Raw genomic sequence first — 16,707 nt, forward strand, 5'->3', positions numbered from 1 at the left:
CACTTTTTAATCCAGAATGGCCGAACAATTTCATATTTAAGTTCCTCATTGTCCCCAAATATAAATGTATATTCTAATGGAAGAGAGAGACAGGTTAAACAAGTGAACACAAATTCAGCAGATGGAATATAGTATGATAATGTGGACTGGTCCATTTTGGCAGGAAGAAGACAAAACCGAATGCATTGTCAATTAAGGGACATTGCAGGGTTCTGTTGTACAGCAGCATCTGGGTGTCCTGGTACAAGTGCCACAAAGTCAATATGCAAGTATATCAATAAATTTGAAAGCAGATGGATTGTTGTTTACTGAAAGGGGCACATAAAACTAGGGAGGTCTTACTGCAATTGTACAGGGCATTCATGAGACCACATCTGGAGAATTGTATGCAATTTTGTTCTCCTTTAATTAAAAAAAATTCTTTAGAAACATTCACTCAGCTCAATTTTGGGATGAAGGACTTATCTTGTAAAGAAAGGTTCAACAATTTATGCCTCTATCTATGGGAGCTTAGAAGAATGGGAGGTTGTGTTATTGAAAACTTAAGATTTTGAGACTACATAGGCTGGCTATCTAGAAGAGATTTCTGCTTCTGGGGCAAACTGAAACCATGGAGTTGTTTAAGAGTAAGTATCTTCTCTTTTAAGGCAGCTAAGGATAACATTTTGCTCTCTGGGTATTTGAATATGGAACTTTCTTTCCCAGAAGGTGGTAGAGCTGTATCATTAAATTTATTTAGTGCTGAGTTAGAGTTTTGACAAGGGAGTCAGGGGTTATGGGGCGCAGACAGGAAAATGAAGCTGCAACCACAACAAGATCAGTTATAATCATAGAAAAGTCTCAAAGAGCAAATGGCCCTTTCTTGCTTCTTACTTTTATGTTCCTGACCTTGGAATTGTTTCCGTGACCCTATCAAAAACCTTGTAATGAGGCCTGTCCTTGTGCCCAGACAGGATCAAATGTAACCAGCCTTTGGAGCACATTGTGCTTAAATATTACAGCCTGACAGACTGCCAGCCTACATAGTATAAAAAGCTGCAAAAATGCATTCAAGCAGATGGCACTTCTTCAGGGAAAAGCAATGCTTCCAGTTGCCTAACCAACCTTCATCACTCAACCAACATCAGAACGCATTAGCTGGTCAGTTTTTTTCATCTGCTGTTTGCAATGCTGCACTTTTGTGTAAGTTTGTGTCTGTTTGGCACCAAACAAGTGATTACTTTTTGTGGATTGTAAAGCACTTAAGTAAAAGAATATGAAAGGCAATTGTTTGTTGCTTCTATAAATGCCAGTTTGCTTGTTAGTTTGCAACTTTAATTTTTCCTTCTAAAAGACTGTTCCAATCTATTGAAAATTGATTCATTTCTCTTGTATATTCATCAACATGATACGTAATGTGTTCCAGACCACATACTACTGCATTGTACAAAAATTAAGCTTGCAGTGTTGTTTTTAACTGCAAGAACTTCCTTCAGACTGAATCTTCGCATATACAGTTAAACTACAACCCTTTGACTGGCATGCGGAAAACTGATAACAATGACGCAGCAAGTATTGGAACCTTCTCACTTCTCAGTTTTACCTTTGTGGGGGAGAAATGTAGAGCGTTCTCGATACTTGACAAAGCATTTCCATCAATGTTTTTGTAGTTAGGTTTTAAAGATTTGGCATCAAAGTTGTGTTGTCATTTGCAAGTACTTTACGCTAATAATAATTACATCAGTGATTTTGACTTCCTGAGATTCTCAGCTCTATGAATAATGAAAAGATTGTCACTAGCAGAGACAGCCTTAATGATGCTAGGACTTTGCTTTGCAATTTCCAAGTACTAGTTAAATCTCCATTGTCCATGTACTCCAATGACCAACAATAGTAGTCATGATTTGGAGATGCCGGTGTTGGACTGGGATGTACAAAGTTAAAAATCGCATAACACCAGGTTATAGTTCAACAGGTTTAATTGGAAGCACCAACCTTCGGAGCGCTGCTCCTTCATCAGGTGGTTCTGGAGTACACAATTGTAAGACACAGAATTTATAGCAAAAGTTTGCAGTGTGATGTAACTGAACTTATACATTGAAAGATATCTTGATTGTTTGTTGAGTCTTTTATCTGTTCGAATACCATGATAGTTTCACTTCTTTCATGTGTAAATCACAAAACCTTTTTTTTCCCCACAAAGTTGCATTCTCAGGTTAACTGTAACGATTGGTGTTAGCTAGACAATATGTTGAAGGTGTTAGCCACCTGTGTTCTCTGTCTTTGCCATGATGTTTAGACTGATTCTAATCTAAAAGTGAGATAACAGAGTCTTACATGAATTCATGCAGTTTTTGAGCAAAGTACAATGTAACTGCAAGTCCAAATTCACCCCACAAACATACATGTGTATGTGTGCATGTGGGTCTTTGTGTGTGTGTGTGTTTGTCTGAGAGAAAGTGTATATGTGTGTGTATGTGAGTGTAGAGTGTCTTAAGTCTGAGGGGGTGCATGTGGGAGTGTGTGTGTCTGTAAGGGTGTGTGTGCATGTCTGTGTATACGTGTGTCCGTGTGCATAGGGGTGTCTGTGTACACGTGCGTGTGTGTGTAGGAGTGTGTGTGTGTGTGTGTATATCGTGCAATGGTGGTCACCTGTAGTGTGACATGAACCAGAGGTCCCGGTTGAGGCCCTCCCTATGGGTACGGAACTTAGCTATCAGCCTCTGCTTGGCCACTTTTCGCTGCTGCCTGTCCCGAAGTCCACACACACACACTCACACTCACACTCTCACACACTCACACTCACACTCTCACACACTCTCACACACACTCTCTCTCACACACTCTCTCTCTCTCACACACTCTCTCTCTCACACACACTCTCTCTCTCACACACACACTCTCTCTCACACACACACTCTCTCTCACACACACTCTCTCTCACACACACTCTCTCTCACACACACTCTCACACACACACACACCCTCTCACAGACTTAAGACACTCTACACTCACATACACACTCTCTCTCACAGGCACTCTCAACCCCCTCAACCCAGACAGACAGACAGAGACGCACACACGCACACACACACACACACACAGACCCACATGCACACATACACATGTACGTTTGTAGGGTGAATTTGTACTTGCAGAGTTACATTGTACTTTGCTCAAAAACTGCATGAATTCATGTAAGACTCTGTTATCTCACCTTTTAGATTAGAATCAGTCTAAACATTATGGCACAGACAGAGAACACGGGGGCTAACATCTTCAACATATTGTCTAGCTAATACCAATTGTTACAGATAACCTGAGAATGCAACTTTTTGAAAAAAAACTTTTGTGATTTACACATGAAAGAAGTGAAACTATTATGATATTCGAACAGATGAAAGACTCAACAAACAATCAACTTTTTTTCAATGTATAATTTCAGTTACATCATACTGTAAACTTTTGCTATAAATTCTGTGTCTTACGATTGTGTACTCCACAACCACTTGATGAAGGAGCGGTGCTCTGAAAGCTAGTGCTTCCAATTAAACCTGTTGGACTATAACCTGGTGGTGTGTGATTGTCAACAATAGTAGAGCAGTCTAGACTACAAAGATTGAGTCATATGATCAGCAGTCTTTGACAGTAAAGATTTCTGAAATTCCTTGGCTGGAATTCTGAAATATGTTTCTCAGATGCACTGAAGTTTCGTTCCAGGTTGGTCCTGAGACCCGAGGGGAAGGATCCTTTCAATCCTTATTAATTAATCCCTCTAAAAGATGGCAGACCTTCTGTATCTGAAGGTGCATCTCTTATTGATCCATCCCTTAGTCTGGTATGCCTATTTATTTCAGATAGCTCAGTTTACTTCAGAAATTATTTTTTGAGAGCTACTGAAATGTGATAAAGCAACACTGTTGTGCCATCTTTCTGCTGAGGGAATTTTGTCAATGTGCTTTTGCAGTTGGTATTGCATTCTGGGCAATGTGAACAAATGCAGTTATGCTGCCTGCAAGTGGCATAGTTGACCCAAGAGTCCACAACATCATTACTGAATGTAAAGAAGATGAGCATCATTTTATTGCAATGGTGAACTTTGATTTTGATTAACATCGAAATATAGTTCAAACTGGAATATTGTATGTAAGAGGATCCAGTTCAACAGAAGTTGGCCTTGCTTTTGAGATTGTAAGAGAATTTGAAATTATAAACTATTTCTTTTGCTTTGTTAGGAGATGACCATCCTCCAGTCCAGTCAGAAGAACCTTATTCAGAATACTTGTCACGCACAGAATCATACTGGATTCAACTAGCCAAAGATAATTTGGGCCAAACTGCCAAAGAGAAAAAAGCTTTGAAGATGGCACAAGCAATGGCAAAGACATTTTATGATGGCAATGTTTGATGGTCAGAATTATGCAGATCTGAATTCTTGTCACTAATCATTTGTTAATATGCTGAAGTTTATTGTTCATTAAATTTATTCAGATATTTTGTTTTCTACTTTGTAAGCTTCAAGCCAATTTCAGACAACTTCAACGTTGTTACCATTTAAGTATGTTTTCTGAATCTCGTTTCATTAACTTTACTTCTTCAGCATCCCATTGATTTATAGTGATTGTACTGCTTTTTCAATGAGTTTGGTTTTAAATATATTTTGGGTTTTTCTAAATACTTCATGGCAAAGTCAAGGTTATTTGTGAATATCCCTTTAACTTTACTGTAATATAGAAGAAAAAGAAAAATAACTTTTCTTGACCAACATTAATTATTTGCACATGTACTTCAGGCATAAGACTCAAGTTTAATAGTAATTATTAAATGGGAAGCACTGTCCATTTGGTTTGCACATAGCAGTTAAAGAAATCAACAAGAAAATGAGCTTGAATTGTATTTCAATCTTAGACTCAACCACTAAAATGTACATGTTTTGATTTGGGGAGTTTCTCCAGATTTTGTTTCCTTTGCTTGGTTGGAAGAGCACTTTTGTACTAATTAGGAATCAAACTATGATATTATTTTGCCCTTCAAATCTGTGCCATTGTACCCTATCTATTCCTCTTAATATTTGAAAACTTTGATCAAATCATCCCTTAACCATCTAAATTTCCCAACATATAATCTCATTTGTACAAGAATACCTCATCATTTTAACCTTCTGAAATCCAGGTATAATTCTACCACTGATTTGTATGACTGAAGCAAGACTTCTGCCATCTTATATTCTAAATCTTTAAAGGCCCAAGTTTCATTAACCTTTTTGATTATTTTCTGTGCCTGTTCATGACAATTTAATGATCTTTGGACCTTTTACTATGCATAGCTTTACATCATTTACTAATTAACTTGGTCAATACTTTTTGGGTTCAAGGTACAGGACTTCATGTGTGCCTATATCAAAATCTATTTACTTAACCTTTCAAATCTGGTTTTATGTTTCTACTTATATAAGAGTAATGTGGCAGGTATTGAACAGGGTGCTGGCAATGACTTGTTACTGTATTTTATTTGCATAGCACCTTTAATGCAGTAAGACATTGCCAAGGCACTTAACAGAAGTGTTAACATACCACTTATTTTACTGTTAAATACACTATAACTTAAGCCATAATCTGTTCTCTGGATCTCTTTCATTAGCAAATCAAACTGACAGGCCGCATCTCTCGCATCTCTGACTAATGTGCTGGCTTTATTGGGAAGCACAACTTTTGTCAGTAATAAGTTAGCACTAAAGAAGAAAAAAGTACAGTATGCAATCTCTGACAATATGGTTGTTTTCAAACTGCTGAAATATCAATGCATAAATCAAGGCTCAATTACAATTTCTTAAACAACATTGGAAGCCGTGATAATTTTCACCTATTTATTATGTTTGGGAGGTACTGGTAGCTATAAATATAAATGGCCTTTGAAGACTGCAATACCTTTCAATAAGATCTCAACTGATACCCTGTCTCAATTGATACCTTTTCAATTGATCCAGTGTCCCTTGATTTCTTTAGAATCCAAATCTATTTATCATGAATATACCCAGTGACTGAGTATTTACAGTAGAGATTTCAAAAAGATTACAATCCTTTGAAATATTTCATCTCATTTTTGTCCTAACTGGCCATATGTTATTGTAAGACTGTAACCCCTAGTTCTAGACTCCCCAGCCAGGAGAAATATCCTCCTGACATGTATTCTGTTGACCCCTTAAGAAATGTAAACATTTCTCTACTTTCTAAACTCTAAGGAATAAAACAAAACAGTTGATTCAGTCACTCCCCAAAGAATAATCCCTGATTCCATGATAAAAGCAAAATATTGCGGATGCTGGAAATCTTAAAAGCGGAAAAGGCTGGCAGAATTCAGCAGATCTGCCAACCTTTTTGAGAGAGAAACATTTCAGGTTTGTGCTTCTTCAGAGTTGTTCCACTGAGGCAAGTTTATCCATCTATAACTGAAGAAGCCAAAACTATGCAGTATTCTAGTTGTAGTCTCACCAAGGTTCTACATATTTGCAGGCAGCCTTATTTACTCTTAATTGTAAATTTGTTAGATTGACAGGAATGTTGAAAGTGGTGTTCAACAAGGATTTAGTACTTGGTTCAGAAGTACAATTTCAAAATTAATGGATAATATCAGATTGGAGAGTAGATGATACAGTGGAGGACTGCAATGAAATAAAGGAAGTAATTAACACATTTGCAGAATGATTCAATAATTGTCAAGTTAATTTTGTGGATGTAGGAAGCAGAAGAGTGATCTTTATAGAGATTTATAAAATCATGCGGGGCATAGATGAGGTGAATAGCCAAAGTCTTTTCCACAGGGAAAAAGCTTTTCCCAGGACCCTACTGCTAAGTGTATAGGGCTTACCCTGATTTGTCTCACCAAAATGCAACACCTCACATTGATCTAAACTCCATCTGCCACTGCTTGATATTGGTCCATCTAATCAAGATCTTGTTGTACTCTGAGGTAACCTCCTTCGCTGTCCACTACACCTCCAACTTTGGTGTCATCTGCAAACTTAATTACCATATCTCCTACATTCACAACCAAATCATTTATATAAATGACGAAAAGCTGTGGACTCAGCACTGATCCTTGTGGCATACCACTGGTCACAGGCTTCCAGACTGAAAAGCAGCCTTTCATCACCACCTCTGTCTCCTACATTTGATTCAGTTCTGTCTCCAAATAACGTGTCCTCCCTCTATTCCGTGTGATCTAACCTTACTAACCAGTCGACCATGAGGAACCTTTTTGAATGCCTAACTGAAGTCCATAAAGATCATGTTCACTGCTCTGCCTTCATCAATCCTCTTTGTTACTTCTTCAAAAAACTTGATCAAGTTTGTGAGACGCAGTTTCCCATGTACAAAGCCAAGTTGACTATCCCTAATCAGTCCTTGTCTTTCCAAATATATGTACATCCTGTCCCTAAGGATACCCTCCAACAACTTGCCCACCAATGTCAGGCTCACCGGTCTATATTTCTCTGGCTTTTCCTTACTGCCTTTCTTAAATAGTGGCACCATGTTAGCCAACCTCCAGTCTTACGGCACCTTACCTGTGACTAAATATCTTAGCAAGGGGTCCAGCAATCACTTGGAGAAAGTGAGGACTGCAGATGCTGGAGAGCAATTTTCAGCCCAGCAATCACTTCCCTAGCTTCTCACCTGATCAGGTCCTGGGAATTTATCATTTTTGTGCATTTTAAGATGTCCAACACCACCACTCTGTAATATGGGCATTTTTCAAGATGTCACCATTTCCCTACATTCTATATCTTCCATTTCCTTCTCTACAGTAAACACTTGCAAAATACTAGTTTACTATCCACCCCCCCAAGCATCTCCTGCAGTTCCACACACAGATGGCTTTGCTGATCTTTAAGGGGCCCTGTTCTGTCCCTAATTACCTTCTTGTCCTTAACGTATTTGTAGCATCCCTTTGGATTCTCCTTAAATCTATTTGCCTTTTATAAGTTTAAAACACAAGCTTTTGATCCACTCTTCCTCAAATTGAATATGAAAATCAGCATTTGACAAATCACTGCAGCTTGGGGTGTCTATAATGAGCTCATTAATTAATTTCCTCTCCGATCTGGTATAGTCTACACCCTGGTTGACATAAGAACATGCTGTTTTAAAAAAACTGCCCTGGAATAACTGTATGGACTCATCATCCAGGCTACTATTGCCACCCTGATCTAGTCTATTGGCATACCTTTCTCATAAGATCCCTTTATCTTTTCCTGTATGCTCTGTCCTACTGTTTGGTTTGTGTTACAATGTACGTAAACAATTTCCAGCAAAATGAATTCAGCATCCCTTCCCTCCATGGCACCAAAGCAGTGTGCCAACTACTTTAAAATGTATCCCTCTTGGGTTTAAGGAAATGAGGATGATGCAGTAAAAAGGGGAGCAATGCATGTTGGAGGCATATGTGTTTTACTGGGGACAAGTAAAACACTAATCATTATTTAATAGAACAGCCCTTCAAACGCAATCTTGCATCCTGGCTGTCAAAATGTATGCATACTTAAATATTCTAATCCCAATCTTTGACATGTTGTAGTAATTTGTGGTAATGGCTGTTAGATTGTGTATATTTTTATTTGCACTGTAACCTGTTTCATTGCAAGTAATATGTGTATTCAAATACAAAGCCTTTAGTTCTGTCTTTTCACAATTTTTGTAATTTTATCTTTTGTAATCTGTTGTTATACTCAGGTTTGTACATTCTGTCCTTCAAGTCATGCTCTGATCACCATTTCCCTCATTACGATCTTGCTCTCTTCCCTTGCCTGCTATACTGAATTTATCAAGTATTCCCAAACTTGTTCTCTCAGCCACATTGTTTAGTATAGCCCTGTCTATTCCCCTAGTTTTATGTTTTGCAAGAACATTGATCCCAGCACAGTTCAGGTGAAGATCTGGTACTGCTCCCACTTTGCCTATTGCTGGTGCCATTGCCCCAAGAATCTGAAACCATTTCTCTCACACTGATTCTCTGTTTACTACAATGTTTTAGCAGGTGTCGAAATGCTCAATCATTGCCTCATTTCTGCTCTTGACCCCAGTAAAACTCATACTGTCCCCCACTCTCATTGATCCCCTTTTTACAGTTCATTTTTATTTCCTTATGTCCAAGAGGCACAAACTTTCAAGTATATGACACACAACACACAAAGTTGAACTATTTGTTGGCAAATCTAGCTGGTCTACATTAAGCATTACTGTGAAGCACTCTGCTAGAACTGGGCATAGTCATAGAATCAACGCCTTGCAGAATTGGGAGATTTGATCCACGTAGACTATCTATAAAACAATCCAATCAGTCACTCTACCCTTGTGGCACTGCAAGTTTTATTTCCCTCAGGATCCCATCCAATTTCTTGTGGCAGTCATTGACTTTGGTTTCACCACACATGTAAACAGAGGTACAGAGTTACAGTTCTTTGCGTCCCCTTAAATCCTTATCCCGCTCCCTACAAAATCAAATGTAAACAGCTCTTATTTGTTACATTAACTGTAAGATCATAAAACCATAAGACATAGAAGCAAAAGAAGGCCATCAAGTCTGCTCTATTCTTCAACTCCACTTACCTACATTTTCCCCATAACTCTCCATTCCTTTACTGATTGCACTTAATGACCCAGCCTCAACAGCCCTCTGTGATAAAGCTCTCAGAGGGTACAGATTCAGTACCCTCTGAGAAAAGAAATTCCTCCTCTCTGTCTTAAATGTGCAACCCCTTATTCTGACATTATGCCCTTTGATCTTAAACTCTCCCACAAAGGAATGAGGACAGATCTGACTGGAGTGGACTTTGAGGATAAACTTGCAACTGATGTCAAGACAGACAGCAGGAGACAGATATATAAATATATAAAATGAGAGAAGCCAAAGTGAACATAGGCTCCTTAGAGATTGAGGCTAGGGAAATAATAATAGGGAAACCTGTGAAATGGAAGGAGAGTTGAAAAAATACTTTGCATCTGGCATTATGCTGGAAGACTCCAGACACTAAATATTCAAAAGCCAAAAGGAGGAGAGGAAATAAATGTATCTATTTAATTAACTTGTAACTCTCGCTAGAGAAGAAGTACGAAGGAAACCTTAAGTCCCCTGGACCTGATGGGATATTTATATTAAGTGAGTTAACTACCAGGAATTTTTAGATTCTGGAGAAGTACCAGAAGTTTTGAAAACTGCCATAGTCATACGGTCACAGAGATGTACAGCATGGAAACAGACCCTTCAGTCCAACTCCTCCATGCTGATCAGATATCCAAACCCAATCTAGTCCCACCTGCCAGCACTTGGCCCATATCCCTCTAAACCCTTCCTATTCATATACCCATCAAAAAGCCTTTTAAATATTGCAATTGTACTCTCCTCCACCACTTCCTCTGGAAGCTCATTCCATACATGTACCACCCAGTGTGTGAAAAAGTTGCCCTGTAGGTCTCTCTTATATCTTTCCCCTCTCATCGTAAACCTATGCCCTCTAGTTCTGGACTCCCACACCCCAGGGAAAAGACTTTGTCTATTTATCCTATCCATGCCCCTCATAATTTTGTAAACCTCGATAAGGTCACCCCTCAGCCGACGCTCCAGGGAAAACAGCCCAGCATGTTCAGCCTCTCCCTATAGCTCAAAACCTCCAACCCTGGCAACATCCTTATAAATCTTTTCTGAACCCTTTCAAGTTTCACAACAACTTTCTGATAGGAAGGATACCAGAATTGCATGCAATATTCCGACTGTGGTCTAACCAATGTCCTGTACAGCCATGACCTCCCAACTCCTGTACTCAATACTGTGACCAATAAAGGAAAGCATACCAAATGCCGCCTTCACTTACCTTCCTGTGATTCCACTTTCAAGGAGCCATGAACCTGCACTTCAAGGTCTCTGTTCAGCAACACTCCCTTGGACCTTACCATTAAGTGTTTAAGTCCTACTAAGAATTGCCTTCCCAAAATGAAGCACCTCGCATTTATCTGAATTAAACTCCATCTGCCACCTCTTGGCCCATTGGCCCATTTGATCAAGATCCCATTGTAATGTGAGTTAACCTTCGCTGTCCACTACACCTCCAATTTTGGTGTTATCTGCAAACTTACTAACTATACCTCTTATGCTCACATCCAAATCATTTATATAAATGATGAAAAGTAGTGGACCCAGCACCAATCCTTGTGGCACTCCACTGGTCGCAGGCCTCCAGTCTGAAAAATAACCCTCCACCACCACCCTCTGTCTTCTACCTTTGAGCCAGTTCTGTCTCCAAATAGCTAGTTCTCTCTGTATTCCGTGAGATCTAACCTTGCTAACCAGTCTCCCATGGGGAACCTTGTCAAACGCCTTACTGAAGCCCACATAGGTCACATCTACCGCTCTGCCCTCATCAATCCTCTTTGTTATTTCTTCAAAAAAACTCAATCAAGTTTGTGAGATGTGATTTTCCCACGCATAAAGCCATGTTGACTATCCCTAATCAGCCCTTGCCTTTCCAAATACATCCTGTCCCTCAGGATTCCCTCCAACAACTTGCCCACCACCGACGTCAGGCTCACTGGTCTATAGTTCCCTGGCTTGTTCTTGCTACTCTTCTTGAACAGTGGCACCATGTTAGCCAACCTTCAGTCTTCCGGCACTTCACCTGTGACTATCGAGGATACAAATATCTCAGCAAGAAGCCCAGCAATCACTTCCCTAGCTTCACAAAGAGTTCTAGGGTACACCTGATCAGGTTCTGGGAATTTATCCACCTTTATGCATTTCAAGACATCCAGCACTTCGTCCTCTGTAATATGGACATTTTTCAAGATGTCACCATCTATTTCCCTACAGTCTATATCTTCCATTCCTTTTCCACAGTAAATACTGATGCAAAATACTCGTTTAGTATCTTGCCCATTTTCTGCGGCTCCACACAAAGGCAGCCTTGCTGATCTTTGAGGGGCCCTATTGTCTCTCTAGTTACCCTTTTGTCCTTAATGTATTTGTAAAAATCCTTTGGATTCTCCTTAATTCTGTTTGCCAAAGCTATCTCATTTCCCCTTTTTGCCCTCCTAATTTCCCTCTTAAGTATACTCCTACTGCCTTTATACTCTTCTAAGGATTCACTCGATCTATCCTGCCTGTACCTGACATATGCTTCCTTCTTTTTCTTAACCAAATCCTCAATTTCTTTAGTCATCCAGCATTTCCCATAACTACCAGCCTTTCCTTTCACCCTAACAGGAATATACTTTCTCTGGATTCTTATTATCTCATTTCTGAAGGCTTCCCATTTTCCAGCCGTCCTTTTACCTGCAAACATCTGCCTCTAATCAGCTTTTGAAAATTCTTGCCTAATACCATCAAAATTTGCCTTTCTCCAATTTAGAACTTCACGTTTAGATTTGGTCTATCCTTTTCCATCACTATTTTAAATCTCATAGAACTATGGTGGCTGTCCCCAAAGTGCTCCCCCGCTGACACCTCAGTCACCTGCCCTGTCTTATTTCCCAAGTGTAGGTCAAGTTTTGCACCTCTAGTAGGTGCATCCACATACTGAATCAGAAAATTGTCTTGTACACACTTAACAAATTCCTTTCCATCTAAACCCTTCACACTATTGCAGTCCCAGGCTATGTTTGAAAAGTTAAAATCCCCTACCATAACCACCCTATTACTCTTACAGATAGCTGAGATCTCCTTACAAATTTGTTTCTCAATTTCCCTCCGACTATTAGGGGGTCTATAATACAATCCTAATAAGGTCATCATCCCTTTCTTATTTGTCAGTTCCACCCAAATAACTTCCCTGGATGTATTTCCAGGAATATCCTCCCTCAGTACAGCTGTAATGCTATCCCTTATCCCTCCTCCCTTTCTATCTTTCCTGTAGCATTTGTGTCCTGGAACATTAAGCTGCCAGTCCTGACCATCCCTGAGCCATGTTTCAGTAATTGCTATGATATCCCAGTACCATGTTCCTAACCATGCCCTGAATTCATTTGCCTTCCCTGTTAGGCCCCTTGCATTGAAATAAATGCACAATGTAGCATCTTTATTTAAAACAAGTGAGGGAGAGAGAAAACATGTGTCTATAGTTCAAATGGCATAATATCTGTTCTTTGGAAATTTAATCTGTTATAAAGGATGTAATAGTATTTAGACATGTATAAAATTAGTAAGCAAAGTCAACATAGCTTTATGTGCTTGATAAATTTACTAGAATTCTTTGAGGAGTTAACAAGCACACTAGATGAATGTGAAGCAGTGGATGGAATATAATTGGATTTTCAGAAGATGCTTGATAACATGCCACACTTTAGGCTACTTATTAAGATGTAGGTATGGTATCGGAGCTCGTATATTAGCATAGTTATAGGATTGGCTAATAAAAGAAATAGGTTTGGGATTAGTGGGGTATTTTCAGAATGGTAACCTATATCTCATGGCATGCTGCAGGAGTCAATGCTAGGGCTTGAATTATTAGTGTAAGGATGACACAAAGAGTTGCAGACGGGTATAGACAGGTTAAGAGAGTGGCAAAAACTTGACACATGGAATATAATGTGGGGAAATGTGAGATTAGGTGCTTTGGAACGAATAGAGGAGATAAATATTGTTTGAATGGAGAAAGACTGCAGAAAGTGACAGAACAGAAGGATTTGGGAATCTTTGTCCACAAAAACCTAGTATCCAAGTTCAGTGGGTGATAGGAAAGGCAAATGGAATGTTTGCCTTTATTTCAAAGGGAACAGGGTATGAAAGTAGGGTGGTTTTGCTAAAACTAAACAAGGCACTGTTTAGACTACAGCTGGAATACTGTGAGAAGATTTAGATCCCTTACCTTAGGAAAAATATACTGGCATTGCAAGCAATCCAGAGAAGGTTCACAATGCTGACAGCAGGTACGTTGTGACTGTCTTATTAGGAGAGGTTGAGTAGATTGGGCCTGTCTTCATTGGAATATCAACCTTACTGAAACATACAAAATTATTAGATGACGTGGCAGGGTAGATGCAGAAATGTTATATCTCCTTGTGGGAGAGTCTAAGCCCAGAGATGAGGAGGAATTTCTTCTCTCACAACGTTGTAAATCTATGGCATCCTTTACGACAGAGTGCTGTTGAGGTTGGGTCATTAAGAATAATCAAGGCTGAGCTAGACAGATTTTTAATCATTAAGGGAATCAAGAATTATGGGGAAAAGGATTATCAGAATCGCAGAACAGACTCCATGGGCTGAGTGGTCTACTTCTGCTCCTACATCTTATGATCATATTGCCTTGACCAATACATTTCTTTTCAAATTAACTAGGCTATATTGTCACTGAAGCAAACAGATAGAACTTATTATTTTTAATAGTTTACCAATTGACTTACAATATTTAGCAGTTTCATCACCAAAGAGACAGGAAGGAAGCTTTTATTTCTCAGTCAAGTAACAAAACCTCTCATTCTTCTAAACTTCAATGAGTACAGGCCCAACGTATTCAATCCCTCCTCAAAAGCAACTCTCTTCATACCTGAGACCTTTCTCTGGACTCTTCCAGTACCAGCATTCTTTTAAATATGGGGATCAAAACTTCACAGTATTTCACCTGCGGTCTAACAAGTATTTTTTGCAATTTGAGCAAAGCCTCCCTACTTTTATACTTTATTCCTTTCAAAATAAAGTCCTTCATTCCATTTGCCTTCTCTGTACCCGCTGAACTTGGATACTGGCTTTTTGTGATTCATAGGTGAGGACTCCCAAATTCCCCTGTACCATAGCTTTCTGGAGTCTTTCTCCATGTAAATAATGTTCAACTCCTCTATTCATCTTGGCAAAGTGCATAAACTCATATATCCCCATGTTACATTCCATCTGCCAAGCTTTTTCCTACTTGCATAATCTGTCTATATCCCTCTCCAGACTCTTTGCATAATCCTCATCAATTGCCTTTCCAACTATTTTTGTGACATCTACAAACTTGGCTATAGTATATTTGTTTTTCTTATCCAGGTCATTAATATATATTGTAAATAATCTAGAACCTGTCATAATTTTGTACACTTCAATCGAATCACCACAATCTCCTTTGACCAACCTAATCTTGTCGGTAAACCTCTCATCCCTGAAATCATTCTAGTTAATCTGCTCAACACCTCTCAAGAACTGTCACATATTTCCTGAAGTGTGATGATCAGAATTTGATACAATATTCTACTTGTGACCTAACCAGTTGATAAAGCTTCAATGTAACATTCTTGCTTTTTCAATGTTTCTATCTAAAGTTCAAGGTCCCATACGTTTTACAAATTATTCTCTCAATACATTCTCTCACATCCAAAGACCATCCCCACTGCAACCCCCACCTTCTCTGGTCCAACTGTCTTTGCACACCCTTTAGATTTGTTCCATTAAATTTGCATGACCTCTTCTTAACCCTTCTGTCAAAATACATCATCTCCCTTTTTGCTGTATTTGATTCGATCTGCTATTTATCTGCTCATTCTGCCAGCTTATCTATATCTTGCTGTCTTACTCTTTGCCATATCTCCAAGTCTGTTGTGAAGACTGAAACTATGTATTTCTGCTGCCTTTGCTTCCTTTGCCCTATCAAGCCATGTTTCCCTCTACCCTAAATCTAAACACATATTATTTTCTTCGATCTCCCCCATGTTCTTTCTGAGCTTATTTTCTCTGTGTGATTTAGTTCTTCTTTTGTCTCTGTTCCCACTGAACTGACCATACATTTCCGTTTGTCTTGGCCGACTTTGGAACTGGTTCTCTTGTTACTGGCCCCTTCCCATTCAAATCATCAAAAATAATCCTTTGCCACTCTCTCCTCAGGAATGGTTGAAACTCCTTCAACTTTTCTTTCTTCTTCCATGTACTTGGATGTGTGTGCTCCTATATCTGTGTCCTTCTTGCCTATGACTCCATTACACTTAAATTAGGTTTCCACTCCTGGTATATCATTGAATCAACCCTAATCAAAGTTACAAATGATATCATCTGCATATTCTTCTTGACCTGTCTGCGGTCTACTTTCCCTTCTTTAGTGGTGACTTAATTTTTCAAAGTTAAAAATCACGCAACACCAGGTTATGGTCCAACAGGTTTATTTGGAAGCACTAGCTTTCGGAGCACTGTTCCTTCATCAGTTAATTGTAGAGAATAAGATTGTAAGAGACAGAATTTATAGCAAAAGTTTTGTTATAAATTCTGTGTCTTACAATCTTATTCTCCACAATCACCTGATGAAGGAGCAGCGCTCTGAAAGCTAGTGCTTTCAAATAAACTTGTAGGACTATAACCTCGTGTTGTGTGATTTTTAACTTTGCACACCCCTGTCCAACAATGGTGTCTCCAAATCTTAATTTTTCAAAGTCTTTATTGTTGTGATCTTGCAGCATAAAATTTGATATGTTTTGGTGCTTATTCTACAGATTATTAAATTCAAGCTCCGAATTATTGAAATTGATCAGTCATGTTGCAGCATTGCTTTTAAGTTTGCGGACAAAGATATGAATCCAATCCTGGGTTTTCTCAACTCTGGTGAGACAATTTGGAGCCACTCAGTTCATTCAGTTGTGAGAATAGTAAAGAATAGCACAAAAATGCAAATTAATTGATGACTATTCAACTTAATTTCTGAACTGACGAAAAGAAAGCAAAATGTAAATACTCATAACCTGAAATTAAAACAGAAAAACAAAGACAAATGCAAAGTAGGA

At 38.9% G+C, this 16,707-nt stretch overlaps 1 protein-coding gene across 2 annotated transcripts in view; it reads left to right on the forward strand.

The window, feature by feature from the left end:
- LOC122558350 (kelch domain-containing protein 4) overlaps positions 1–16,106 on the forward strand; it is a 74,056-nt gene extending 57,950 nt beyond the window's left edge. For both annotated transcript variants that reach the window (XM_043706814.2, XM_087995839.1), the window contains one exon: positions 4,216–16,106. In XM_043706814.2, coding sequence (XP_043562749.2) covers positions 4,216–4,388 — 173 coding nt within the window. In that variant the 3' untranslated portion in view covers positions 4,389–16,106. The remainder of the gene's footprint in view (positions 1–4,215) is intronic.
- The last annotated feature ends 601 nt before the right edge of the window (positions 16,107–16,707 follow it).

Source organism: Chiloscyllium plagiosum, unplaced genomic scaffold, assembly GCF_037043375.1.
Source record: "Chiloscyllium plagiosum isolate Xiang-an unplaced genomic scaffold, Cpla_swu_hap1 HiC_scaffold_17, whole genome shotgun sequence".
Lineage (NCBI taxonomy): Eukaryota > Metazoa > Chordata > Chondrichthyes > Orectolobiformes > Hemiscylliidae > Chiloscyllium > Chiloscyllium plagiosum.